The sequence below is a fragment of the Labrus mixtus genome, chromosome 21 (genome assembly GCF_963584025.1).
Source record: "Labrus mixtus chromosome 21, fLabMix1.1, whole genome shotgun sequence".
Taxonomy (NCBI): domain Eukaryota; kingdom Metazoa; phylum Chordata; class Actinopteri; order Labriformes; family Labridae; genus Labrus; species Labrus mixtus.
This window is the reverse complement of record NC_083632.1, coordinates 3,553,989-3,580,090: the sequence shown is the minus strand read 5'-3', so window position 1 is coordinate 3,580,090 and position 26,102 is coordinate 3,553,989. Positions and strand designations below refer to the sequence as shown.

The 26,102-nt window shown below is 42.2% G+C and overlaps 2 protein-coding genes and 1 long non-coding RNA gene across 5 annotated transcripts in view; 2 read left to right on the top strand and 1 right to left on the bottom strand.

Annotated features, from left to right (window-relative positions):
- etv4 (ETS variant transcription factor 4) overlaps positions 1 to 13,369 on the top strand; it is a 41,669-nt gene extending 28,300 nt beyond the window's left edge. For all 3 annotated transcript variants that reach the window (XM_061028420.1, XM_061028422.1, XM_061028423.1), the window contains 7 exons: positions 455 to 637; positions 1,207 to 1,646; positions 6,829 to 6,897; positions 7,804 to 7,851; positions 8,771 to 8,943; positions 11,488 to 11,589; positions 12,826 to 13,369. In XM_061028420.1, the coding sequence (XP_060884403.1) occupies positions 455 to 637; positions 1,207 to 1,646; positions 6,829 to 6,897; positions 7,804 to 7,851; positions 8,771 to 8,943; positions 11,488 to 11,589; positions 12,826 to 13,053 (1,243 nt within the window). In that variant the 3' untranslated portion in view covers positions 13,054 to 13,369. The remainder of the gene's footprint in view (positions 1 to 454; positions 638 to 1,206; positions 1,647 to 6,828; positions 6,898 to 7,803; positions 7,852 to 8,770; positions 8,944 to 11,487; positions 11,590 to 12,825) is intronic.
- LOC132955552 (uncharacterized) overlaps positions 1 to 26,102 on the top strand; it is a 735,720-nt gene that overhangs the window by 104,321 nt on the left and 605,297 nt on the right. The window lies entirely within an intron of this gene.
- Positions 13,894 to 25,138, bottom strand: LOC132955534 (ATP-dependent RNA helicase DHX8-like). The gene is made up of 23 exons (XM_061028410.1): positions 25,014 to 25,138; positions 24,818 to 24,903; positions 24,674 to 24,740; positions 24,478 to 24,569; positions 24,289 to 24,395; positions 23,523 to 23,864; positions 22,088 to 22,232; positions 21,761 to 21,952; positions 21,592 to 21,679; positions 21,417 to 21,514; positions 21,140 to 21,287; positions 20,073 to 20,254; positions 19,221 to 19,415; positions 18,936 to 19,121; positions 18,631 to 18,841; positions 18,338 to 18,519; positions 18,024 to 18,164; positions 17,136 to 17,291; positions 16,872 to 17,009; positions 16,603 to 16,731; positions 16,187 to 16,383; positions 15,676 to 15,855; positions 13,894 to 14,974 (listed from the first exon to the last, which is right to left on the bottom strand). The coding sequence occupies exons 1-23, from the start codon at positions 25,114 to 25,116 to the stop codon at positions 14,755 to 14,757; spliced, it is 3,585 nt and encodes a 1,194-aa protein (XP_060884393.1). The 5' UTR covers positions 25,117 to 25,138; the 3' UTR covers positions 13,894 to 14,754.

The window sequence follows — 26,102 nt, the reverse complement described above, 5'->3', positions numbered from 1 at the left end:
GTCTTTGCTCTTAGTTTTGGTTCCTAGATAAGAGCAAATAAGAGGCTTGTCATTTCCTCTCCTCCATTTCTTGCCTCTACCAGGCTTCCTTTATTTTAACATTGTTCAAATTGTATTATAGCACAGATTCATAAGCAGGATTTATTACCACTCTGGTAAAAACAAAAAAAAAAAGGATGTCAGTAAATATGCAAAGGGTTGAGAAGAGGAAACAAAACAACTTCACTCCCCCCCCTTGTCCAATGAGCTGTGAGCATCAGTCAGCAACAGCTAAAACACTGACCACATGCTATTGACCACTCAACCTCTGACCATTAGGATGTTTGTTTTATTGACTGAAAATAACTTGTAAACCTATCAGCCCCCCCCCCCCCCCCCCCCCCCCGGTTGACCCTGTTGTTGTTGTTTTCATCGTGCTTCATACATGAATGCATGTCCTCTCCATGTGTTGCAGTGCCTATGAGCAGAAAAGGGCTGCAGGAGGAGCCAAGAGCTCCTGCCCGGGGACCCCCATGTCTCCCATGCAGCAGCATTACTCCCCGAAACCCGCCACGGCCGGACGGCCCGACGCCGGCTACATGAACCCCGCCGCCACCTCCCAGCCACTGCCTAGCAACAGTTACCCCGTCAACCCCAGGTGATTGACAGCTGCGTTCTCTTGCAAAGACACTCTGTGATTATCCAGGGCAGTGAGTGGTGTGTGTAAGCACGGAGAGAGATAGTACGGGCAGTAGCTAGTGATAAGGATTTTACTGTACATGTGTTGTTTGTATGCTCACATTACCAGTTTAGTTTTTATAAAATGATTGATTTTGTACAAGGAACATTAAAAAAAATGAACTTAATTAATGACCTGCACTCAAACAAACAAACAATATACAAGTATACTGGAAGTATATTAATATCACAGAGATAATGGACTATTTTCTCAAAGAAGAAACTTTTGCAGAGGTTCTTTAAAGTTGTATCACAGACAAGCAAAAGTCGTACATTACAGAAGCTGAGGAGAGATTATTTTACCATCAATAAGATCTAATAAAAGTGTAAAGACTATCCAGTAACATGAGTGAAAATGTGGAGCCCAGACACGATGTATTTATTCTTAAAGCTGCAGATACAGCATGAATGGTTTGTTGTTTATGAAGGCTGTTTATTTATTTGGATTCTGCAGGATGGTGTAATAATCTGTTGTGTCTAACATCTCAGTTCCAGGTATCAGGGCGCCTCAGGAGACCCCATTTGCCCCCAGTTCCCTCCACCAGGGCAGGCCTTTCAGCGCATGCCATCTGCCCCTGCTGGACATGGAGGCAGTGGGGCAGGTGGAGGTGGAGGACCAGGAGGAGGAGGAGGTGGAGGAGGGGGAGGTGGTGGAGGTTATCACCGGCAGCACTCGGACCCCTGCATGCCGTACCTGCAGCAGAGCTTTAAGCAGGAGTACATGGACCCGCTGTACGAGCGGGCGGCTCACATGGCGGGACCGGGACACCGGAGCGGACCGGGACACGGACAAGGACCTCACCCCCATCCCCACCAACACCAACACCCTCACCCCCATCCACATCCGCACTCACACCCGCTCCCACACAGGTTCCCACCGGCCCACATGATGGTGAAGCAGGAGCCGACAGACTACACCTATGAACCCGGTGAGTGATTTAGATGATGTTTAGGTTTGTCTTTTGAATGAGTTTGTAGTTCTAATTCACATGAGAGGGGGGTGTAGGGTCACTCTGGTAGCTCACCTGGTCCAACACACAAAGGCTTACACTTTGCTTTATGATAACTCCTCCCTTTACGGTGCTTCCTGTTTCTTTTCGGCTTTCTTCATTTTAAAATGGTCATGGTTGGTGTAAAGAGCCACTGAGGGAACAGCAGATTTTGTGTTTTATTAATGGATTGATTATTGAGTCCATTAATTTAAAGATAATATTCATCAAGGAGGCATTTCATATTCTTACAACGGCATAAAACGACTGACTTGGTACTTGAACTAGCAGATCTTTGTTTTGTTTTTTTAAGATGTATTTTTGGGCTGTTAGTGACTTTTATTGTAGAGATCAGACAGTGGTAGACTCGTACATCAGGGAGAGAGAGAGAGAGTGGGGAATGACATGTGGGAAAGGAGCCACAGGTAGAATTTGAACCCGGGCCATACACTTGGAGGACTAAGGTCTCTGTACATGGGGCGGGCACTGACCGCTAGGCTACCGGCGCCCCAAAGATGTTGGGGATGTTCTGACATGTCTTTGACAAGCAGATACTTTTTTTTTTTGTCCGCTGAGTTAGCTGAACAAAACAACATTTTCTGTTGTCTTGAAATGTATAATCTGTTTATTTGAAGTATGGAGGGATACATCATTGCTTTGCATGTTTACTGAAGGTCTAGTACAACAAAAAAGTCAAAGAAAATGAGTCATACAGCTAACTCTGATTTCTTTACATGAGGTAAATTTGAGCATTTATTAGAGTGAGGTCTGAATGAATTAGAAATAGAATCTGGACAATGGTAGGATCATTTTAGGATCATTTGTCTTTGATATCTACTTCACAAAAGTCCTCTTAAAGACAAAACCCTCGCCAGCGCGCTCAGCGAACTCAAGAACAAAATGTCCAAAAGGCAAACAAACTTCTTCACTGTATCTACACTCCTACTCGACTCCCTCCGTGCCTCCAAAACTCCTCCTTTCAACTCTCTGACACTTTGCAAAGCAAAGAAAAAAGTGTGTTTTTTTTTTGTTGTTGCTGCAGCTACTCTCCTCCTCCCTCACCCGTCTCCCTCCCTCCCTCTGCTGCTCTCTGTGAGAGAGAGAGAGAGAGAGGCAGAGGAATTTCATTGAGAAAATGGAGGGCACTGGAAAGACTAGAGTCCCTGGTGGAGTGCTCCAGGGTTTCAGGTTGCACCAGCGGCTTCCTTTTTCTGCAGGCAGATGAACTCATAATGGAAAAATGAGCGTGGCCGCAGTAACCCGAACCTCTCACTGGCCAGGCGAGGAGAGGGTGAGGGGGGGGGGGGGGGGGGGGGGGGGGGGGGGGGGGGTTTGGGGTGGGGTGGGGTGGCCAGCACAGGCACTTTAAAAAACAAGCACAGAAACCAGCTCCTCTGCCTGTCAGAATACAAAACACAAGGGGGAGAAACATAAAGCTCTGCATACATGTTGTCCTCGTTCACCTGCATTAAAGCTGCTACAGGAACGCTTTTAGTTGCGTCATCTACCGCTCCTATGTTTGCATGCCCTTAATTAAGAGCTGAAACCAACATACTCGACACACAATAAAAGAAAAAACAGGACATAGAACCTGATTCTTTACAAGCTATGTTTTTTAAGTCTTGCACTTGATAGAGTGAACCGTACAACCTGAAGGAAAAACATACAAAGAGTACAAAAGGATGTTTTTTCTGTGGATAACAGCAGCGAGGAGGAGGAGGAGGAGGAGGAGGAGGAGGAGAGAGTTGCATTTGGCGGGGTTTCCTCTCAAGTGTCTCTGATATGAATTTTGACCGGCTGCAGAAGCCGAGGGGACACAAAAGAGCAGAGTTTATCTTCATGTTGTAGACCCTTCAACAACACGCGGCACGTTTCACGAGCTACTGCAGGGACACAGATTTGATTTAGAAGAACTGATAGAGCAAAGCCTCTCATATACAACCGAGTGAGACGATGATTTCAAGAAGAGGGCATGAAGAAGATCTGCCTTAATGACTGACTTTTGGTTAGAAAAGTACAAAAAAAAAATCATTTCCTGATCTTTTATTGACAGAGTATTTTATGGGGCTGTCATGAGATGTGGATTCTTTGGTCTAAACAGTTTATTTAACAGTAATATTTCATGAGGACATATAAGATAATAAAGATCATGAAGGCCAGGCATGTGGGAAAAAAACATTGTTATCATTTTTTTCTGTATAAAACGATAAAAAAAAACGTTGAGCATAAAGTACAGCTCCTTTAAGTCGAAGGCTTTTTTGAGGAGGTGTTCGCTCATCCAACCATCTCATGAAGTAGGAGCGACAAACTATCAGTTGAAAAGGAAACAAATCCTGCACACTACTGCCGCTAAGTTTCACCAATTTATCAGAAAAAATCACAACGTTTCGGACCCTCTGAAGCTTTGTCAAGTGTATATAAGTCGAAGGCTTGAAAAATATTTAATTGAAGTAACTGGAGGGTTTTTATTCTGCTTTTGAGAGTAAGAGGAAACATTTGATGATACGTTTTTTTTTTCTCATCGGTTGGCTTTTACCAACAAACTTTTCTTAATTAGCACTAAATATCTTCCTGCTCAACTGTACTGACCCTTACTGCACATATCTTTGTAGCTTATTGTTTCTATATTTAATTTGTTTGTCTAAGTCTCCCGACAGTCGGAGTACTGCTGTTCACTAGCTCTCTACTTTTATATCATATCTTCTTTTTTTTTTTGCAACAAAAACACTGAGGTAAATTCCTTGAATGTGTTCTGTTTCTGACAAAATAGAAAAATAACGTGTCTCCTGTTTTAATGTTTTCTTTCCCCATGTTTGTTCTGACTGTGGCCGATTTAATCGTCTTCTTCCCGGCACTAACGCTCTTCTGTATATTAGTCATTTGACTCCAGGTTGTCTTTTTAAAAAAAAAAAACAATTAAAAACATCCGTTTGAGCAGGAAACTTTAACCCAGCATCAATTAAAAGGAGTTATGAGTATTAAATTGATGATACATTGAATTTACTGACACAGGAAGTTTATTGGATCATTTGTGTTCAAAGTTTCAGAATGAATGCAGCCTGCAAACAAAAAACTAATAAGGTGGAAAAGAAAGCAACACTGTTTTGAATGGTTGCTGTTTATGTTGCCGCTCATTCATGCTTTTATAATTGAGTGTAAAGTCTTAAAGGTTATTGGCATGTCATGAGAACAAAGTTAATGGGGTGCACAAAGTGTACTGAGGTCAATCGTGTGTAAAGAAAACAACACCTGTGTTTCCTCATGTGCACAAAGTAAACAATGAAAGCCAAATGTCTCAAGTCTGCAAGCCTGAGAATGAAACTCTTAATGAACAAAAAAGGAATTCCAGGGCTTAATCACCGCTATTGTATCGCATGAAAGACACAAAAATGGTCATGCCATCACTCGGTGCACAATTTAACCCCGGCTTGCTCTCACACCTAATCTTACCCATCACTCCCTGGTGGGGGGAGAGCTGCCATTGCGGGCGGACGTATTATTTACAGTGTGATCAAGTGCTGCCGCCCTTCCACAATCGGAGGGGTTCGATTTTTTTCCCCAATGGCATCTTATCAGAGTCGCAGAGCTGCAGCTGCATTCCCCGCGAGTGAGTCACAGCCCCGGGGGCCAGAGGCAACGAGCTGCACCTTTTCAGTTTTTTTTTTTTTTTTTTTTTTTTGTTATGCTCTCGCTCGTCTTGTTCACACAGACGGAATTAAAGCAGACAAACAAATACACAAGTAGTCTGCGACACGCCTGTTTTCTATGCCCTGAGAAAAAAAGATACAAAAAAAACACACACAAAAGGGTGAACGCAGCGGTCACAGGATGTGGAGTACAAATCTGTTAGCGACGCCCCTCCCGATTTGCAGAAGAAGTCATTATAACATAACTGTGCTTCAGAGGTGTTCCAACATGCAGAGGAGTTTTGCTTGCGGGCATTTGAACCGGGGGTTATACAATCTATTTTTGTGAATGCACCGATACGAGACAAGTCAGTGATGAGCCCCAGATAAAGTGCAGACACTGTATACTGTACCACTTTTCTGGTCTGCTGGAGGTGCTGTCTCATGGCCTAAAAATACCGCTCACAGACGAGAGAAGTGATATGATGAATGCACAGTTTGTCCTTGCAATGCTCGGGACAATCTCACAATGTATCCATATGAGACACCGCATTCTGAATGATTAGCTTAGTAAGCGGTATGTTTATGATTTTCTTTTTTTTTTTGTTTACTGGACCTGCCCCTGAAATCTTCCTGAGTTGCTTATTCCCATATGTCCCTCACAGCCTGAAGTTTTCCCTGGGTGGGGGGGTGGGGGGGGTGGGGTCTCAGGAGGAAAGATGTGATTTACAAGAGCTGCTGCAAAAATCCAAGATGGTAGACAAAGCAAGAGTCCTGACTCATAGCCATTTTCAGACTGCTGTTTCATGCCGCGATATTTACACCCATGAGACATTTTGCCTTCAATCTGAATGTCGCAGAGGCGTCATGGGGGGGGGGGGCGAAGTGATCCCACCCCCCTCTGTACCGTCTTCAGAGGTAGTAACAGAGGCGAAACGGTTTCAGTGGGGGGGCACAGCGTCGGTGTGTGCTTTCATCACAGTACTTCAATAAATAGTCGGTTAAAGCTCCTGAGAGGAACTTTTTGGGTAATGTTACTTTTGGCGCCCCCTGTGGTCAAAGTGTATACTCATATTTCTCTGCTTGTACATGTGTTAGGAGTGTTTTATGACAAGAAAAATCACAACGGTCTCTGTTGTAAATGTGTAACGTGCTTGGAAATATCTAATAATCTAAACTCCTCCTCCGACACCTACCCCCCCTGGGATTAGTTTTAAACATTAGAAATTAACTATACAACTAATCAGTCTTCTTCCTGATGGTCTGGATTACTTTTGTAGCTCATATTGATGCATCAGTATTAATTTTAGCCTGTTTCATAACCAGACAAAACTCCTCACAGGAGCTTTAAAGACGCACTTTAGGCGATAAAGTTAAATTTCTAGGTGAATTGGGAATTCAGTTTTTTAGAGAACTATTTGAAGAACTGGATTGGTGTACAGTTACCGTAGCTTGAATCAAATTCTGACCTATAGCTGGTTGTGTTTCTGTTACAGATGTGCCTGGATGTCCCTCCATGTACCACCACAGCGAGGGCTACCCAAACCCCCAGCACAGCAATGAAGGTAACAAGAATCCTCCAGATCTTCTTTCCCACTTTCACTGCCAAAAATCTTTTAGAGCACCCAGTCTGTTAAAACTGTTCTTTATGTAGTAGAGATGCAAATACTGCAATTACATCTCTACTCCAGCACTTTATCTGCCCTGAGATTTTACTGGTCAGAGCTCTGTGGTCATTGGTTTAACCGGCGTAGAGTGTCCGTGTTTCTATTGGCTGAGCGGCAGTGGTTCTATGTTTCCATTGGCAGGGGCCCTCGCCTCACCCCTGCCTAAAGAATCCCTGAATAAACATAACTCCAGGGGAAAAAAGGCACTATTTCCCCTGCAAAAAAGGGAAAACAAACCTTCCATTTGCTCTCATTGTTTTATGCAACATCTTGGGTCATTCCTTTTTCTAACCCCTCTGTTATTTGAAGCATAAGGAGGGTTTAAAATGACTGAAATGACTTTGGTGAAGGGATTTTTATACTTTTTTAAACTTAATTAAACATTATGATATACATGCTGGCTTGCAGTTTATTATTTGTACAAAAGGATTTTTGTATTTTGCTGGGATTGTATTCAAATCTCGGCACATATCCCAAATGAACAACGTAGTGGCTGTGGCTCAGTGGTAGAGTCGGTCGTCTCTCAACTCGATCCCCAGCTCCTGCAGCCACATGTCTGATGTGTCCTCGGGCAAGACACTTAACCCCAAAGTTGCTCCTGCTGCTTCAGCGGCGGTGTGTGAATGTGTATGACTCTTTACACAGCAGCCTCTACCATCAGTGTGTGAATGTGTAGTAGGTGTGACCTGCGGTGTAAAAAGCACCTCGAGCAGTCAGAAGACGCTTTTTCAAGCTCAAGTTCATTTACGCTAAAGGGTCAAGGCACCGCTAAACTGTCTAAATACGACTCTCCATTTCCCGCAGGCTATCTGTTCGAAAACGACTCCCGTGTGGTTCCAGAGAAGTTCGAAGGTGAGCCACCCCACAATCCCTCCTCCTCCGCCTCCACACACACAAAAATTCAATTTCACACCGCAAACCCCCTCTGGTAGAGGTGTTAGCTGTTAGACGGCAGGTATCACAGAGAAACTCTAGCCCGCAAAAATGTCATCTGCTCCAATCCATACAGCTGACCTTGCTCGTCGTAGTGACGTCAGGGTACATGGGTCTTTATGCTCTCTCAGGCTTAGTTAGTGGGTTTTGTTTCTGCACACACACACGAGGTAGAGCTCCTCTGTCAAGGCGAGAGTAGTTTCCCATGGTGTCGCTGGTGTTGGTGATTGATGCTAAAGGAGATTGAGTGGAGAGCCCGAGGGTGTCAGCACTGGTTGAACCAGTGAAGTGTGCGAGCGGTAACTCAGCTGAGCTCCTCAGGTTTCCCACACTTGTGTACAACATATCCAGTAACAAGGTAAACAACCAGAACAGAACAAGAATCAGTGTCCACTTACCAGACCATGTGGCTTTAACCCAGCGTCAGTAATCATGTCTTTGTTTTATTTTCTATCGCAAGAAGGCGCGCATTCCTTTTACTTCTAGATATCTAAGGACTCTTTTTGGGCGCCAGAAAAATGTTACTATTTCTGTCTCGACTCAACTCTGCAATGTAAGTGTTGTTAATAAGCGGTCGACGTCAGTATGCAAACATGAAACATCAAGATAAGATGACCCGACGATGCACTTGACCTACTTGATTTCAGAGAGCTCTTATAGTCAGATGTTCCTTGTTTGCACACGTTATATAAGAACCAGTGAGTGTGATTTAATGGTTTGATGCAGATGATTGTATCCAACATGCATTAAATATCAAAATGTCTTTCATAGCGTTTGTTGTTTTGTGTGTTTTGATGTTTGTGAAAATGGCACCATGACACGTCTCTTCTCGTTCCAGGGGAGGTAAAACAGGAGGGCGGCGGCGTTTTTCGCGAGGGCACACCGTACCAGCGCCGAGGCTCTCTGCAGCTCTGGCAGTTCCTGGTGGCCCTGCTGGACGACCCGGGCAACGCTCACTTCATCGCCTGGACCGGCCGCGGCATGGAGTTCAAACTCATCGAACCCGAGGAGGTACTGCTGAACTTTAATCTTTCCTCAAGTCCAAAGAGATGCTGATTTACTTCCTTTTTTGGGAACTCTGTCCCAGCAGAGGGGGTTTTGGTGTTTGAACGTTTGCCAGAGAAGATCCTACATTTTAAATTTGACTTTGAGTACTGTGCTTGTTTGGGTGTAGCCTCAGATATCATGTTGAAACATTTCAAATTGTGTCCAGGATCTAGGAGAATATCTTTATTATGATCTTTAATTTGTGGTTGCCTTTTGGATCAAGCTTTGAATTACCATGACCGGGAAGAAGGAGAACCTTTGCACTCATTTTCTTGGTTTGGCAATTAAATGAGGACTATTGCTCAGAGATTAGGAGAGGAAATAGAGGGAGTGGGGAATTAACTAAATTCTGACAAGGGGGAAAATGGGGGGTTTAAGACAGAAATGGGCAAGGTTTTTATGGAAAGACCCACATTGACCCACATTATCCAGTAGAAAAACCAGTTATGAGACTTACAGTTGAAATGTTCAAAACCAAATATTGTACATTTCGTTGATACTGTGTTACCATCTGGTATCACGTTTGACACTGAAGTCCCTCGGGCTCTCTGAAATAAACGACCTGTTAACCAGTTTAAAGGAAAATCAAAGGACAGATGCACATACGTTCCTTCTTTATGATTAGAAACAGTCTGCGTTCTTTAAATGTTCTGCAAGCATCACGCAGCCAAAGTGAATCTTAAGGTAATGATGGTAAAGGTTTAGGAAGCTCCGTTTATTGCAGAAGGATGATTTTTAGGATTGTCTTGCTTGGTTGTATAAAGTAGTGTAAGGATGAGTGCCCGACCGATATGAGATTTCTGGGACCGATACCGATATATTGGCCAATTTTCGCGATTTAAAAAAATCTGATACCGATATATTGGCCGATAACTTTCTTCGTTCTATCTTGGATCTGTAGAGAATCATCGATATAGACACATGTAGCTCTCTGAACTCACTCAACTAGAAAATAACTTTGCATGTACATGCATCTCCGCTTGACACCCTGGAGAGTGATAAAGCATGTTATGACTCCATATAGCGCCCTCTGCTGGGGAAAGAGAACTACTAGTTTAATACCATGATACTCAAATCAAAACAGACTGCTGAATAAATCTAGTAATATCGGCGCATATCTCAATAAAATGAGCCGATACCGATAGTCACCTGATATGCTAATATCGGCTTGCTGATTTATCGGTCGAACTCTAGTAAGGACATCTCTGGCTGAAGTAAAATAATCAGCTCAAAAGTCTGATTTGAAGACATTAATTTAAAATGCTTCAGCAGTATGTAGAGTTTTTCTGCATGGCCTCGTTCAGAGATAGCAGGGAAGTGTTGATAGGGATCGAGACGTTCATATAAATCTGATACGAGCAGCACCAGAGTGTTTGGGGTGCAGGGTTTAAAGGCGCTACGTAGATATAGAGCGATTAGAAGTGAGATTTGGCCACTTTCTTCCCAGATCTGTTCTCCCATCCATCGTCCATTAGTCGCCCATTCATTATTCAACACATGCAACTCTGGATTGATAAATGAAGGGCAAGCTGGCTATCAGAGAATCATCCAACACTCCCCTTTCTCGCTCACCTCCTCGCATTTCTTTAGAGACGAGACATTTTTGCGATGTTTAAGACTGAAATTTGATTGGACGCGTCAGGGCGGCGTCCATTTAGGCTGATCCTGATACAGCCAGGTCTATACCGTGTTTTCCATTATCTTTTTACTGTACATTAAAAATGGATGGGGTAAAGAGTTTTACAAGAGCAATTAGGGCTGAGAGCACACTCAGAGATCAAACAGGGCTGCTGGCTTGATGGCCACTGTGGGATACAACCTGTCTCCTCCTGAGTCATGAATCTCAGCCTGGCCCCCTCCCCCCCCCAATCTTTACAGATTCGCCCCCACATATAACGTGTTTGTCAACAAACAAAAAAGATCCTCCACTGTTGTGACATGGTTTGATTTACTTTTTGTGCCCATGTGGGGTTGTGAAACACTAATTTCTCGATTAGAGTTAGTGGTCCCTCGTCAGCTGAGAGTTCACTTTTGGGTTGGGGGGGTGGTGGGGGGGGATGTATTTCATGGCCTGCCTTTGACAACCAGCCATGACTCTTATTTCACTGCGAACACTGTGGGACTCTGGTTGTATTCAAGTGGTAATGGGTTACATAAAAAGGAAGTGAATCCACATGTGGGGACTCGCCCAGGTCTTGGCATGTTTACTCTGTTTTGTTAAAGAAGCAGAGAGGACTTTGGGCTTTCCAGCGAGGACCCCTAGTGGCCGCAGTGTGGAAATGCGCACAACTGTGTCTAATTAGGATTTTGGGAATCTGAACCTTCAGGGGGGAAAAAAAATGCTGACACAAACAATTCACTGCTGTTGACGTGTCACCCGAGGAAGACTTTCTCCTCCAGATGTACAAAATCATGTAAATAACAAAAAAGACCTTAAAATGAGATTCACTGAAGCTGCCAGAAATGTAACCACAGCCATTTCCTCTCCCTCTTGTCCTCTCCTCTCAGGTCGCCCGGCTGTGGGGGATGCAGAAGAACCGTCCGGCCATGAACTACGACAAACTCAGTCGCTCTCTGCGCTATTACTACGAGAAGGGAATCATGCAGAAGGTATGAACAGGCTCTTTAACTTGGAGATTTTATAGCCTTAAAATGGATTATCTTTCTGTGGTGCACTCTTTGCAAACCTGTTGCATTAACCTTACCCACTCATATCATTCATGGTACCACTTTACGGTTGCAGTGCAGAGATGTGTCATGTATCTCATCCTGCAGGAAAAAATGTAGGAAAACTGTGTTGGAGTGGCATCGATATGAGTGAAATTAAATGCATATTAATCCTCACAAATCGAGATAAAAACTGGGTCACTGCATCCGCTCTGATTAAGTAATGAATATCTGATGACTTATATAGAGAGGGAGGAACTGTTATTAAATCTGTTACATGAACTTAACTGATCAAACTTTAAGAGAGCACTTAAAAAAACATCTTTAAGTTGGTTTACTTTCAGTTTAAATGCATTATTTTAAATGTTTATCTTTGAAAAAGTTAATTAGGAACTGGACTTTAAGTATCAGATTTTACTTGACTTTAGATTTGACCTTAAGCTCAGTCTCAGACAAACTACATCAGTATCTTCTTTTAAATATCTAATTTTTTATCCAGAGGCGTTCTTGTAATCTTTGTTTTATCCACTATGTTTAATTTATTTTAACTGTTTCCTTCAGTCAATCATTGTTTTAGTCGTTTCTTTTTTACATCTTCCTGTTTTTATTGCTTCATTGTTGTTCTTATTTTCATGGTTTTATTGGGAGTTTATTGTTGGGTATTTTACTGCATGGTAAAGCACATTATTATTTATTTTGATTGAAGTATGAAGCAGCAAGTATTCAACTAAAACATCTGTATAATCAAAATAATATCGCTTACGATCAGTTTACGATCATGTAAGAGTTTAATGTGTTTTTTTTCCATCAGCATCTTTAGGATGATAAAAAAACACACCTGTTATATCTAAAGAAAAGCATGAAGATAATCAGTACGATCCGTCACCTTTTACTACTGTTCATTTGACTTGTTAAATGAACAACATCCTCCTTTGGGAACACGTTTACTGTATGTGGAAACAGCTGTTATCACTTTGGTGGAAATGCAGGCGTGTTTTTTAAGATAGCAGCTTCAGAGAATCCTGAACGGTACACGTGAAGAACCAGAGCTAGAAAAAACATGAACTAGAGAGTAAAGTCTTAAAAGTGAGCACAAATAGAAGAAACAATGATAGAGTTGAAAGTGTGACATTCCTACATGACTAAAGCCTTCCTCTCTCTCTCTCTCTCTCTCTGCAGGTGGCGGGCGAGCGCTATGTTTACAAGTTTGTGTGCGAGCCCGAGGCCCTCATCTCTCTGGCCTTCCCCGACAATCAGCGGCCCAGCCTGAAGGCCGAGTTCGAGCGCTACGTCAACGAGGAGGACACGGTGCCCCTGTCCCACCTGGACGAGGGAGTCCCCTACACCACAGAACAAGCCCCCCAAAACATGGGCCCCCAGCCCTACTCCAAAGGCTACATGTACTAAAAAGCCAGCCCCCTGCCACCCATCCTCCCTCTTTTCTCCCCACCTTCAGAGATCTTCCTGTTGTACCGACCCATCATCATACACACCTTGAAACCCCCCTCCCCCACCCCCCCTCCTGCACCTCTTGCACATGCCCACCCCCTCCACTTGTATATAAGGCTATGGTGTTTTTGTTTTAAATTAATCTCATTAGGGATTCTTTTTTGTTTTTGTTTTTAAGAGTTGCATTCCTCTCACATCTGAGGCCTGTTCAATCCAAGACATGACGATTGTGGTTGAAGAGATTGCTTAATAAATACCCATAATAATACGCAAACTGGAGTGCAGACTTCTTTTCTTATGATTCACATGTGGGATTTGTCCCTTTGGTTAACCAAACCAAACCACACACTGATCCTAACAATCACAAAACTTAACTGCTGTTCAATGGGACAGTTTGTCACTTCAAGGAACGGTTCTGCTAGCAGCTGCTTAGCATAAAAGCTGTGAAAGGGAAAACAGCTGATGTGGCCATTTGTACCCTTCTTTGTACATATGACACAAACAAGGTACAAGTGTAAATTAGCAGCTTTAAAGGTCACATATTCTTATCTTTTTCATTATGTTTAAATAAGTCTCAGAGCTCCTCAAAACATGTGTGTGAAGTTTCTTGTTCTAAATCCACTCTGATCCTGTATTTGATCATGTCTATAAACCCCTCTATTTCAGCCCTGCTCAGAACAGGCTGTTTCTGTGTCTGTACCTTTAAATATGTAAATGAGCTGTGTCTGACCACGCCCCCTCTCTGGAAGGGCTCGGGTGTACTCTGTGCTTTCTCGCTCCATGTCCTATTGTTTACGGTGAGAAGGCAGACTCAGAGGGCAGAACAAACACCTAGCTGTGGGAGTGTCACCCACCTGGGGGAGGGGTTACTGCCCTTTGTGATGTCATGAAGGGAAAATCTCCAAACGGCCTGTTTGAGCACACTTTTTCTGAAAAGTGGAGCAGGCAAAAGATGAAGAGGATGGACTTTTCTCATCATTGGGGGGTTTGTAGACAGACTAGAGACACACAGTAGTGTTCGAAAATCATGCTGAAGTGTATTTTAAATAATATGTGACCTTTAAATGAGATGGGATGAGAGGATGTGAGATTTGTGTCACCCAGCTGTGTCCCTATTTTATAAATGCACGCTGAACTAAGAATATTAGGAGATGAGAGTTGAGATATTGTTTGACTCTATGGATAAAAAGCACAGAAGCACATTTGTTAAAATATTCCTTTTACCAAAACAGCTTTTGGTCCTGACATAGATGAATATTATTAAAGCAGACATCCAGGTTGCAAGCAGCAAAAAAAAAAAAAAAAGTACAGCAAATGTTTATCAGCCGATATCAAAAACAAACGTCAAGGTTGCGATTTTAAATTCATCTGAAATCAATCAAATGTAAAATATTTCAAAGAAAATACAAGTAAAGCTTACAAACTTCCGGTTGACCACCTGATGATGTTAATCATGAACCCAAGAAGGCAAAATGAAGTTTGGAATATTGGGAAAAGTTGTTCAGTGAGATCAATAATTAAGGTCCAGAGGTTTTGATTTTCATTGACTCGATAGAAGAACCCAACGTTTTTGTTTATTTTCCAGCCATCCGCTGCCTCAGTCAGTATGTGTGTTGTTGAGTTTGTCCACCTGGTGTTAGCTTAAGGCACAGCAGATCATCAGCGGCGTCTGAAGGCGCGGGAGATCCTCCAGGCGTTGGGTTCCTCGTAGCGGTTGTACAGAGGCTCCAGTTTCTGCTGCCTCTTCTGTCGGCTGAGACGCGTCGGGTCGCCGACTCTGTAGAAGGCCGGGGCGAACTCCACCAGCCAGCGAGGGTCGATGGTGGTCACCTCCCGCATGTACTCTTTGGTGGTCAGAACCAACTCATGGTACACCAGCCTGAAGGGACAGGAATACAGTTAAGGCTCAAGATGACACCTATGGATTATGTTTTATTAACATTCAATCCTCAACAGAGGGAGCATTATTCATCCAACAGGAAATTCATTAGTTACTACTGTAAAACTCTTGAATGCTTTCTTAAGATCCTGCACCTGGTTGCTAAAAGTTTTTATAGAGTCCTGACTTCACACCTGTGCCCTGTTATCAGCTTAAGGCTACACATCCTCCACCCATAGGTTGACGCCCAGGAAATGGAAAAACACTGAAAAAAGTACTCCAGGAAACAATAAAGGAGCTTCTTTCTTTACGTCTATTCATTGATTTTATTGGGTAATCATTTTTAAAAAGACGCCACAGAAGTGAAATCTTCTTATCACAGCTGAATTCTCAAACATGCTGTAACTAGTTTGCAGCTCTATAAAACAGGCAAAAGCAGGAAAAGCATGAATTTAAGAAGCTGTAAATCAGTGAACATTCAGCAGTAGAGTTCATTATATCTTTCCTAATTGACTTTTAACTAATTATTTTAGTAATCATAACTCTGATTATACAGGAAATCTATATAACGTAAAACAATTCCAGAGGGAGCACAGCAACAGAGGGTCCAAATAAAGTTTGTGGATATGTTAAAATATTCCCATCCTTATCACAGAGTCTACTCCTCAGATCATCCCCAGCAGTGTGAATTCAGGACTCACCACTCCGGCTGCCTGTTGAAGAGCGTGCTGGAGGGGTGGAGGTACACCACCTGCTGGTCGATCAGGGTACGGTAGCCATCGTGTGGGTGCTTCCTGGCGGCGTTCCTGAAGAAACCGCTGCAAATGGCTTTCTGGACCCGCATCGACGATTTTCCACAACTGACCACGTCCAACTTGTGCCTGGAGAGAGTAACGAGTTGTTCAAGTTTAATGTGCTTCACTTTCAGTTAGTTAGCTTGATGCATGAACGCTTTAAATCAGGGTCAAAATATTCACCTTTTACTATCTTATTAGCATGCTAATAAGTAGCATACTGGCTGCTTGTTAGTCATTATTAAGCGCTTATTAGTATCTTATTCTACATATTAGCATGCTAATAAGTAGCTAGTTAAAGGTGAATATCGTGACTTTAATGTGTTTTTTTCCCCCTCAAAACATCAAGTTAAGATTCGATGTGATTGATGTAAAATACTGTGTGAATATTTCCTGAGTTGATCGAGCACATCCTCACCTGTCCATGATGCTCAGCATCTGTTTGCGGATGTCCATAGCCCTCTTCAAGGAGCGAGCCTGGATGAAGTTCTCGAAGCACCAGGGGTTGGAGAACTTGTTGTTCTTCCAGGAGTTGTAGACCGCCAGCAGTGTGAGGTGGTCTCCCTCGAGCTGGAAGAACTTTGTCTTTTTCTGATCAGCGAGCGCCTGTTTGTCCTGAAATGGAAGACATGTAATTTGTTTTTTAAAGTATTGAATCTGAAACTCATTATCTCCCAAAAACGTTTCTGCGCTGTTGCTGTAATAAGTTCTTTATTGTCGTTTTATGACCACATATCTTTTTTTTTTGCCTGATCAGTGACCCCGGTTATTCAATGTGTACGTTACAGAAGCTTAATGAAGCGTTTTGACTGTTCCTGTGTGTCCTCTGTTTACCTTTGGTCTGTAGAAGATGTTCTGCACAGACAGCATGGAGACGATGGTGAGCATCTCTTCACTGCAGCCCAGATGGACGGACATGATCAGCATCTTACACAGCATGGGCTCCAGAGGAAACTCAGCCATCTGGAAGAAATGTCAACAAAAAAAACACAGATATATACTGCATGAATACAGAGCTTGGAAAAAAAAACTGCTGCGTCATCATGAATCATCAATGCAACTTGAAGCTTGTCAGAGCTCATTGATCTCCTTGTTGTCCTCACCCTTCTTCCGAGCCGTGTGAGTAAACCTTCATTATCCAGAGCGCCCAGAGTGTAGAGCTGCTCCATGGCCGTGATCAGAGTCTCCATGGGAGGAGCGTCCATGAAGTCGAAGGCGAGGAGGTCGTTGATGCCCATCGCCTGGTGGAGGAGAGAAAAACAACGGGGGGTAAAAATCACAGACAAATAATTGTAACGCCTGCAAGAAGATAATAATTAAAAGGCAACAAAGTCATTGGTAAGGCTCAGATTGAATAGCCTCATTACCTTCAGAGAGAGCACAGTGCTGGCCAAGTTAGTCCTCTGGATCTCGGGCACGTTGGTTGTGAGCATCTCGTCTCTGTAGGCTCTCTCCGTGTAGAGTCTGTAACACTTTCCTGGACCCGTTCTGCCCGCTCGGCCTGACCTCTGCTTAGCCTGAGCCTGAAAAACAGATCAGTGAATTTGTTTTTAGAAATGATGTAACAATGAAATGTCCGTCTCTCTCTAGCCCTTTTTTAGAAGAAGTGTTGTAACTAAGCTCAGCCGTCATCACGTCTTTGTGCGTTCATATTGATCCCTCAATTGTGTGATATTGATGTCCCAGTCTATTTGAAGTTTGTTGAACAACAGGGAGACTTTCTGGAATGTAACAAACGGCTAAGTATATAAAATTAAGTTAGAAAACATTCAGATTAATTCATTAAGCAGTAATCTCTCCTCTAGGATGCAGGCGCCAAAACCATGCCCACTTGCTAGCAAGACGCGCTTCTCTCAACTCTTAAAAACTGCAATTTAAATCCTTCAAATACCAACATCATCCAGGGCAGGTGCACTTTGGAAAAGAAGGAATAACTAGCTAGCAAAACCGCAGAAAGTAATGTTAAAACTGGTAGTAACTCGCAGTCGAGCTGGTGTTGAATTTTTCATGTTTTGTGCTAATGTTTCTACCTAACATGGCTGCATATCAGGGAAGTAGTTTGTTTAATTTTATTTAATAAAATCAGTATCAGTGGGTGCTCTGTTTGTCGTTTTTAAAAATATGTAAAAAAAAAACAAACAATAATAATCAATACATTTCTTATCAGTGAGGTTTACTTCTCGATGTTCACCTGCAATCCACAAATTGGTCACAAAAAAATTCATCTGATAGAAAAAGTTGTCCGAACGGATGACCTGTGAGATGGGAGTCACCACCAGCTGGTCGATTCCCGTCTTGGAGTTATAGACGATCTGTTTGACAAAACCGGGGTCGACCACGTAGTAGATTCCATCGATGGTCAGGGACGTCTCAGCGATGTTTGTGGCGATGATGACCTGCGGTTGACAAACACAAAAAAAAACAGATTAAGAAATGAATTTAAGTTTTTACATGTGTGATTTGTTCTGTGCTGAAAAGCCACCACTTGTTCAATATATTTAAAATCTAACAGAGAAACAATGTGGATTTGAATAAGAAGTGGGAGGATTGTTGTTGTGCATTTCTTTACCTTTCTGCTGCCGGGTGGAGCCGGGTCAAAGATCCTGGTCTGCATCTCGCTGGGCAGAGCGGAATAAACAGGCAGGATGATGAGTTCAGGGACATCAGGACCCAGAGACTTCATCCTATCATACAGGATCTCACAGGCCGTGTCGATCTCCTCCTGACCCGTCAGAAACACCAGGATGTCACCTGGACAGAGGGCAGCAAAGTTGAATGAAACAACACAAATATAAGCTACCTGGAAAAATGAAGCCCTAAACTCAAGATGGCATTGCAACCGTTTCTCTGACTCAACCGTACCTGGAGGCTCTGTCAGATGGATCTGCATGACCGTGATGAGACCGGCATCCAGGTAGTCCGTCTCCGGTTCTTTGGTGTAGAGGACCTCCACTGGAAAAGTCCTCCCTGGGATGGTGAAGATGGGAGCTTCAAAGAAATACTGGGAGAACTTCACGGCGTCCAGAGTAGCTGAGGACACGATCAGCTTCAAGTCTTTGCGTTTTTTTATCGTCTGAAAGAATCAGAGGGAATTATTATTATTACATGTATATATACGTTATGAGCTTTATTTAACAGATGATTTAAGGATGCAGGTTGTGAAATACCTTTTTGAGAAGGCCAAACAGCACATCGGTGTGGATCGTCCTCTCGTGGGCCTCATCCAGCATGATGAGGGAGTACTGGCTCATGTCGGGGTCGATCAAACACTCCCTTTGCAGCATGCCGTGGGTCATGTATTTGATCACCGTCTCTGTGCAGGTGCAGTCCTCAAAACGGATGGTGTAGCCCACCTGAGAGAAAGATTTAAGGATATGTTTCAGAAACTCATTTGACATTTTAGGGAAGGCTCTGACTAATCAGTTCCTGTGCAGATTTAGTACATCACTCACCTCTTGGCCTAGACGACAGCCGTACTCCTCAGAGACTCTCTTGGCGACCGACATGGCGGCCACACGGCGAGGCTGCGTACAGCCGATCTTCCCCCTGGCGGTGTAACCGGCCTCTGCAAGGTACTGAGTGATCTGTGTGGTCTTACCGGAGCCGGTTTCTCCAACCACGATGAGGATCTGATTGTCGTTGACAGCCTGTCAGGACAAAGAGTGTGACAACAAAGCTTTCAGAACAGAAACATTCAGGGCTTTCATACAAAACTCCTGATATATTTCCAGGAGGAGCTACATGTGTGAACGCAAACAGCCGAATTTTTCACTCAGACTTCACCCGGAGTTTCTCCTGCCAGACCCCCTAGTATTTTTTCCGCAGCAAGTCCGAGTGAGCTGATGTGAGAACACAGCAGGATATTCTCCGGAGATTTCACCTCGAGCCAATAGGAACGGGGTGAACTCACATCACAAGCAACATTTACTAAATTGTTCCTTGATAACAAGTACATTTCAGTAGTTTTCTCTGGATCTTGTCTTATTTTTCCTGTGATTAGGAGTTTCTCAAGATCTCCAGAAAACAGCTGAATTGAACTCATCATCACAGGAAAAGCAGCGTTATTAACCCACTGCAATAAATACGTTGAGATCTGGAGAAGAAACACCTACAATGAACTCGTTCTCACAGGAAAATGGAGTTGAATAAAACGTATTGATGCATATCCACTTAGGGCTTCCGTACTCATTTACACTAATGGAAGTGTTTGCAGTACTGGGATGAATGGATTGTCTTCACTGTGGTGTTTTTGCGTCAATTCCATAAATACAAAGTGCTTAAAGTTGTTTCTCCGTTGCCTGTACCTGAACGAGCTGCTCCTTAAGCTTGAAAATGGGCAGGCTCTCTCTCTGCTGCAGGATGGACATTTCTGTCTTCTTGCCGTAGGACACCTGGTTCCCTCCGAAGGCGTATTTCTTCCACGCTGGAAGATCCAGAGGCATGGCACCGATGCCTCTCATGTTGGCAGCGATCTGCCTTCCTTCATCTGAACAGGAAAGGAACAAGGAGTCCCAAAAGTCAACTCCACACTCCATCTTCTCTTTAATTTAAGCAAGATGAACTGATATTTCATTTCACAACAAGCTCTTTTTGTATTTAACTGAGTCAGAGGTAGGAACCAAGGGAGGAAGGAACTTATTCAGCCTCTGCTATCCCTTAAGGCGATGGAAGAATGAGTCACAGTGGATCATGACATTGTGTGTGTGTGTGTGTGTGAGTGTAAACTCATAGGGAAGCTAGATAACCATCTCCAGCCATGCCAGCGGAACAGAGTTACTGTGTAACAGGCCTGGTGCAGGACGGATGGTTCAATGCTATTTCCTACATTTCAAATCTCTCCAACTGAAGATATATTCAATTTGACTTGGTTTCCGTTTGGGAGGCATGTTTGTCGATTTTTATTTGTTCTTAAAAAATGATGCTTAAAGGAGCAGTATGTAACTCTGACACCTAGTGTTTAAAATGGGTACTGCAGGGAAAATTCAAAACATTGTAGAGAGCTGTCTCTCGCTTTTTAGGTCGGGTACAATCACTTCTATCTGAACCAGTTCTCTTGCCCGCTTCCGTCGCTGCAACACCTGTATGCCTGACAAACCGAGGGGCGTCCAAATCAGCCGTGTGGGGTTGCCTGACAAACTGCCTACCTTCTCTGGTCAAAATAAAATCCAGAGCATTCAGGAGCAGAATCTAAAGTTAGAAGGAGGACATACTGGCTGCTGCATTGTTGTCAGAGAAGCCAGCACTTCAACATTTCCTTAAAGTCTGATGATATAGTAAGGTCCCTTTATGATTTAATTCAAACTCACACAGTACTCTCTATCTCTGTAATGTGTTTGCCTGATTGTTAAAAATGTGTAGATCGTGTCCTTACAATCAGGCATGGGGTCTATCCAGTTCTTGTGGAGACCGGTCGGGATTGAGTCCATCTCTGCTGCTCGCGCCGCCTGCTTCAGCTCTCTCCTCTCCTTAGATAAAGCGCTCTGCATCATGGCCGCCTGGGAGAGGGAGCCATCTGGATTCTAACAGACAACAAGGACAATTTAGTTTAACAGCTCAATTTTGATCTAAAAGTCACCAACAGGATTCAATTTGCACGATCTGCTCGGACCCCAAACTATTTTCTGAATTCTGGATTTACATAAGTGCACCTTGACTATTTTGACTGGACTCATGTTGGTGCTCCATTTAGTCTGTCCTCTCAGAAATGGTGGTTCCTCTTCGACCAGATCAATATCCAGATCTTCATCTATGGAAGGATAAATAAAGAGTTATATTGAAGTATAACTTTGAATTTGCAAACAACTGAAAAGAACAGCCTGTTACCTTCATCATCATCTATCTTGGGAAGGATTCCCGTCTCCTCGTCAAATTCTGGGTACTCTTCTCTTGGAAGCACGTTGGCTGCAATCATCTGAACGAAGGAAATGTAGCTTTAATGAGAACTGTCAATCAAACCGTCAGTAGAGATGTAAAAACCCCTGAGGATGAATACCTGTTTTACTTCCCACTTTTCCAGGTCAGTAATCTTGGTGAGACGTTTGCGTTCTGTTGTGTTTTCCTCTAACTCCAGCATGCTGGCTTCAACGGGGCGGTCCGGGTTCCTCATGGCCTCCTCTCCGGGTCCAGTGTCCAGGTTTCTTCTCCGGTTTGGGTTCAGGTCCTCGCCTGTCTCCTGGTCCACATCCTGATAAAAGACATCAGTGAGGAACAAATGCATGACTCCTTATCCAACACATAAATCATCCACAGTAACTACAAAACTTTTGGACTTGGTTTGTGCATCACACTGTAAGATGTGTGCAGGTATTATGTTACTCACCTTCATGCTAAGGCTGGCTTTGGTTCCAGTAAACGAGAGCACTTTGACCTTTACTTTTTGACCTTTGCTGACCACGTCTGCCACATTTGCTATGCGTCCTTCTTTGCGCAGCTCCGAGATGTGCACCAGGCCCTCCCAGCGTTTTCTAGAGGCAGTGTCAGTAAAAAAAAACTGTATGTTAATGATCAAGATGGAAACAAAAAAACAGCAACTTCACATGCAATCTGGTGGAAAACTGTGACTTGTTAATTAAAGACGCAGAGCGGGATTTTCAGGCACGACGCCAACTAACAAGGTGCATGAAGAGAGAAAGGCTAGAAGTGGTCAGAAGTGTTGCTGGAGCTTTTTGACCACTTGTTACCTAAAGCATTTCCTGACTAGACGTTACCATGACTGCACAAGAGGCTACATAAAAAAAAGGTTATCAAAATGTTCTATACGTTTCAATACCACGTGTCTTTAAATGATACGATCTCATTATGGTAATGACTTAAAAGATGAAAAACTGCTGAAGCTTAAAAAACAAAACAAAAATCTTCAGCTATATTAATAACCAAAACCCTAACCCTAACCAAATAATGGAATTATTTAAGGAACTATCTTGAAGTTTTGTTTTGTTTATTTATATATTTTATTTCTTTAATTTTTTTTTTCTAATGTTTTTTTCTTCATTTACTTTATTAATTTATTATTTCCTCTCTCTTCTTGCTCCTTGTCCTAGTATGCATGAGTGTGAATGAGACTCCTGGGTAGGCTACTGTGGAAACACCTTCGGAGTGGGAATAGGATTCCTGACTCGGTGGGGTTAACTGGGATGGGCGGGGGGAGAAGGCAGGAATGGGGTTTACTAAAGATGACCACAGTACAATGTCAACTCTTATGCCAACTGTATGTTTTCTTATCATCTGTGCAAACTAATAAAATGATTTTGAAAAAAAAAAAAAAGAAGTTGCTGCGAGAGAATAAGAGAGAGAGAGAGAGAGAGAGAGAGAGAGAGAGAGAGAGAGAGAGAGCACTGCTTAAATTGCACTAATATGTCGGTAACATATCTGTACTGAAACGTTGCCATTGTATTTGTGCAATTAAAACAATGGGCCGGAGTTTGCCTGCAATTTTTTGTAATTAAAAACAAAACATTTCCAAATATTGGGTGCCTAGGACTTCCATTTTTTGTTGCTGTAGTATTGAAACAGACGTCCATATCGGTGGATTTTTTTTGCTAGAATCCTATTATAATTTGAAATAATATAGTGACGACCCTTATATAGAACAGAAACTGTTTTCATCATTTAAAAGAAAAACTTGAGTACAAGCTTATGATTGTATAAAAGGGAGAAATATTACAAACACAGGCCAGAAAAACAATCAATTAATTCCTTAAAGACAAAAAATATGCTTTCAGTTGTATAAGTCTGTAAAGATTTATTTAACTGACCGTAGACCTTCTAGCTGCACAAAACAGCCAAACTGCATTATACTGCTGATTTTGCCGATATAGATGTCGCCTACAACCGGCTCCTCTGGAGGAGGTCGATCTACGAGTCTATCACGGCATCTGTCCGAATCTTTGTCCTCCTTGTTGCTGTTGTTGTTGTTGTTGTTGTTGTTGACGACTCTGCTTGGGCTGGGAGGATGGTCGCTCCATCGAGACACCCGTTTCCGTCTTTGTTTAGGGACTGCTTCTCCCTCGCGATCTCTGGATCTGGAGCGACTTCTCTTCCGTCCACTTTGACCCTCCGTACCTCTGCCTCTGTCACCTTGCGACGGCCTCGCTGAGCTGAGGAGAAACAGAACAGTCTCTTTTTATTTTTTTTATTTTTATTTAATTTATTTTATTTTTATATTTTTTATTTATAATTATATTTTTTATTTATAATTATATTTTTTTTAATTTTTTTTTAATTTATCTTATTTATTTCTATTCATTTTTTTTATTTATAATATTTATTTTTATTTATTTTATTTTATTTATTTTTGCATTGTTAAGGAGAGCTTGGAACACAAAAATGTCATTGCCAGCTATGACTGCTTTGCCTGTTATGTTGTGCATTTGACTAATAAAGATAACCAGGACTATAGCCTCCATACACGGGGTGCACGACACAACCGCTAGTCTATTCCCAGATGAGTAGTGTTTTAAAAAGATGATTCGATAAAAATGTATGACTTCCTAAAGGCAGGTCACCACTTTTTTAAATGACCTGTTATCACTGCTTGTTCCACTGAAGTTAGGCATCAGCATCTCCAGCTCCTTCATGGCTGCTGCTGCGACATGCTCGTCATCTTTATCCGGCTGGCTTGGTGGAATCTGATGGAGAGGATATATATTAAAGGGAGAACATCTCACAAAGAGGTGTATGTAACTCATACAGAGAGCAAATGAGCCTTACTATCCACACAGGATCATCTGGTTTACATAAAGCAGGATATTTCTCTATCAGCTTTCCCTTCTCTCTGTCTGGTTTGAACTCTGACTGATGAGCTGTCAATCAAAACACACACAGAGATTATTAAACAGCAAAACTTTAGACATAAAAAACACACCAGATGTTAAAACACAACATGCTGTGAAGGTGAGGTCTGTACCTTTACTTGTGGATGGTTGAGGCCGCATGGTGTGAATAAGTCTAAGTAAATTACCAGTAAGTGTATCCTGAGGAAATAGGAACATTGTTTTAGTGGGAAAATACAAAACAATAACAACAAACACGGAAAATGAAAGAAACTTACTGTAAAATCTGCTCCATTTTTAGACAGAACTGCTTTAAAGTCCTCAAACGTCGGGTGTTTTTCAGCAAGACTAATAACAAATTCAGCTGAAACACAGACATTAGTGGTTAGCCACTTTAGCTCATGTTGACAATAAAACAACATAAAACTGTTACATTAAAGACAGAAACAGCGCTGTCATGACGCGTAACGTTACCCAAATCTTTCTCGCTTATTCCCAGATGATTCTCCAGCTCCGTGCACACCTTAGACACCAGAGATAAATATTCAAGACGTTTTATTTCGTCTGAAGCAGCCATGTCTGTTGTTTATTTAGAATTGAACTGGAAGTGGTTCTTCTTCTTTGGTTTTGAGCCCTTACGTGTTCCGGCGCTGCTGCCCCCTAGCGGTCATCTAGCAGAATACAATAATACACGTGTACATATAAAACCTTACAGTACATGGATGCAGTTTTACGGTATTTTACCTTCGTTTGAATAATCCCAATGCATGCTGTTAAGACTTAATAGAGTAAGTAAGTAAATAAATAAGACTTAAAAACGTTTTAATATATATACTACATATTCTATTATATAGTTTTAATTGCTTCTTGTATGCTTATCTCATTCTTTTGAAATTGTCAGCAGTGCTGTTTTATAGCTTCTTACCATTTTTTTTGCTTTAGTCCTTTGCTAATTGTTTTCCACCAAACACCAAGTCAAATTCCTTGAATGTGTAAATTTACATGGCAATAACAAACTATTCTCATCCTGAAATTTGTCAAAGTTCAGTCAATTATTATTATTTTTAACTCCACTTTATTATTTGACAGCTCTGGAGGACCCAACGTATTGAAGGAAAACCGTTTTACATACATAAGACATCAAAACATAAATAAAAAGGATGCAGTTCTTTTAATTATTAGGCTACTCAAATGTGTTCATCATTTTCTTCCTGCAACTGCAGAATTAGGCTTTAAAATGAATTGATCAGTACAAACAATGCAAACAGGGGAAACCTTTTTCTACAGCATGTCGTATAACACTTAAACTCCTTTAGATTACCAATGTAACATTTTGTATGCTGGCCCCTTTCCTACTTAAGTAAGTAGTCTGTCATTGTTACATTTCTTCTATATATAACATGTCAATGTACTGATTCAAAACAGGATCTGAACTCCTCCTCTGCTCATTAGATTTGAGTATGGTTGTTGTATATAAGTCGATATGATGTTGAACATTTTTGACAAGATTTCACAGAGTTGGGCTAATATCAAGAAATTCAATACACATTTTTAAATACTTTT